A 2258-nucleotide genomic window follows, 5' to 3' on the forward strand; every position below is an offset into this window, starting at 1 on the left:
GTCTTCCATCCTTTTCAAGCTTTGTGTCGCTTCATAAACATTTTTATTTTTTCAGCACTGTGTATACATTGCATTAGAAAATAATAAACTTCAAAAAGAGAAAAAACTGTGTTTGTTTGTTTGTTTTAAGCTCAAAGTTACGTGATAGAATATCTCCATTGCGGACATCGAACCCGATTTATAGTGTTTTAAACCCTCAAGCTTACCGCTAAGCCATCGGGAAGTTCACGAGAAGAAAAATGTCAATAAAACATCGTTTCCCAATTTTATTATAGTGTTCATTATTTAATTGTTCTTTTCTTCATTTCAACCTTTATACTCCTATTTATAAAAGTTATTTCTTACTTGAGAAAGACTCGGTAAAAAACTTTGAACGATGGTTTTTGGCATTCACAAAGCTATGATTAAAATGAATAAATATTAGTTTCATTCTCCAACTTTTTTCCCCATTTTTCAACTCTTTTAGAATCGCCAACAGGCAACCATCCAAAGGCAGGTACGGCCGATGTAGTTGTAGAAGTATGTGGCGATTCTGGATCGTTCACTAAAGGCTTGAGCCTCCTCCGGCCAGGTGGAGCCTATATCCTCGTTGGCATGGTCCATCCAGACACCCCTCTGAACGTCACCGGAGAGAAAATAATACGCGGATGTTTCACTATTAAAGGTAGGCAGGCGGTTATCTCTTGACGATCTGTGCTTTGTATAATATTGTAGGACTAAGACCAATCAGGTGATAGTTCTGTTGCTTAGCGACGATGTATATTGTTCAGCAATAACAAGAAAAGGAGCGTGAAAGCGTTCTCGACAGAGTGACAATGGGAATAAGGCTTTTATAGTTAGTTATATATGCCACCCGTTCTGATATATTGAGTTATATAAACAAAGGTACTTTATTTTACGTGTATATATATTTTGTTAATATATTAAGTTAATATTATTGTATCAGATTAACCTGGAAGATATTTTCGTTTAGTAAACATAACACTGGTGATAAAAAAACTTGGCTCGGGTATTTCCTTCCGATCTGAGTGGTGTTCGTTTTGGTTTCACAAGTTCTTTTCCCCATTTTCAGCACGATAAATATCTGACTTAATATTGTTTTATCAGTTTTTAATCAAATTAATTTCCTCAGCAATAGCTGATAAAAAAGTATTGTTAGGTATGTAACATCACTTGAGGAATTTATATTCCTAATAGAATCAAGATTAATAATCACAAAATACGTTTACAACCTCTGACATTTAACTGTTGCTAGTGACATCTGTTGACGAATTGTGCTATTTGTGACTTTCCATTAGTAAGACATGTCATATTAAAATATTATATAACTTAGTAAGATTTCTTCGTTTAAAAGTTCCAATAGGTGGAATATATTTAATACAACTATAATTTGTAGTTTGTTTGTTTTCTCATTTAAACTCCAAATAATACATGGTTGTGATTGGCCATAAGTTACCAATGGCTGTCATTTCCTTTGGTTACTGAATTTCATCCAAGTACAGAAAAGGTCGATCATTTTGACATATTTAAAATCTACCTACAGAAATGGTGAGATGACAGAAACTTCAGATAAAACTTGTTTCAGTGCCTTAAATGTAACGAGAAATATACTTCAATAAAATGATCAAACTAAGCCTTCGTTCATTTTATTATTGGTAAAGATATAGTGAAGTTAATATTTTTATTTGAAAAGTTTTTTGGTGTACAAAACTTGAAGATAGCTTTCATATGCGGAAACATTTGTTAGCTGAGTTTTTGCACAGATCTTAAAATATAACTTTGATAAATGGAAACATCGGCACATGTAGATACGTAGATATTGAAAGTCGAGTTGTTCCCAATTTGAAAATAGCGTTGATAACTGGACCAATTGTTGGTTGAGATGTTGCAATGGAAATATCTGCTGAAGCTTTTCTCCAGACACTAATCATAGCAGAACTGTCTGGAAAATGATCTATAGGAAATTGTACAGCTTATAAAATGAGTCAGATCAACGTAGGCCGGTAAGGCAATCACTGATTGGCATGTCCTTAAGCCAATCAGGAAATGTCACAGACCTACTGAAGCATGTGTAGATTGTATAGGAATTTTATTTGGCGGCAAAGGACAGGTTTATGTGTTTTAATAAAGGTGGCTTCCAAAATATAGAGATGAAAGGTCGACCAACCATTTACAATAATTTTAAACCTGCTATCAGTGTAGTTGTCAGCACAAGTCTGGTTCACTAGTAAATGCTGGACAATTGCTGATTCACATTT

The 2258-nt window shown here is 34.0% G+C and overlaps 1 protein-coding gene across 1 annotated transcript in view; it reads left to right on the forward strand.

Moving 5' to 3' along the window:
- LOC106473568 (L-threonine 3-dehydrogenase-like) overlaps nucleotides 1–2258 on the forward strand; it is a 24727-nt gene that overhangs the window by 21594 nt on the left and 875 nt on the right. Inside the window, exon 4 of the mRNA XM_022401974.1 lies at nucleotides 467–664. Within this exon, the coding sequence (XP_022257682.1) occupies nucleotides 467–664 (198 nt within the window). The remainder of the gene's footprint in view (nucleotides 1–466; nucleotides 665–2258) is intronic.

Source organism: Limulus polyphemus, unplaced genomic scaffold, assembly GCF_000517525.1.
Source record: "Limulus polyphemus unplaced genomic scaffold, Limulus_polyphemus-2.1.2 Scaffold6279, whole genome shotgun sequence".
NCBI classification, from domain to species: domain Eukaryota; kingdom Metazoa; phylum Arthropoda; class Merostomata; order Xiphosura; family Limulidae; genus Limulus; species Limulus polyphemus.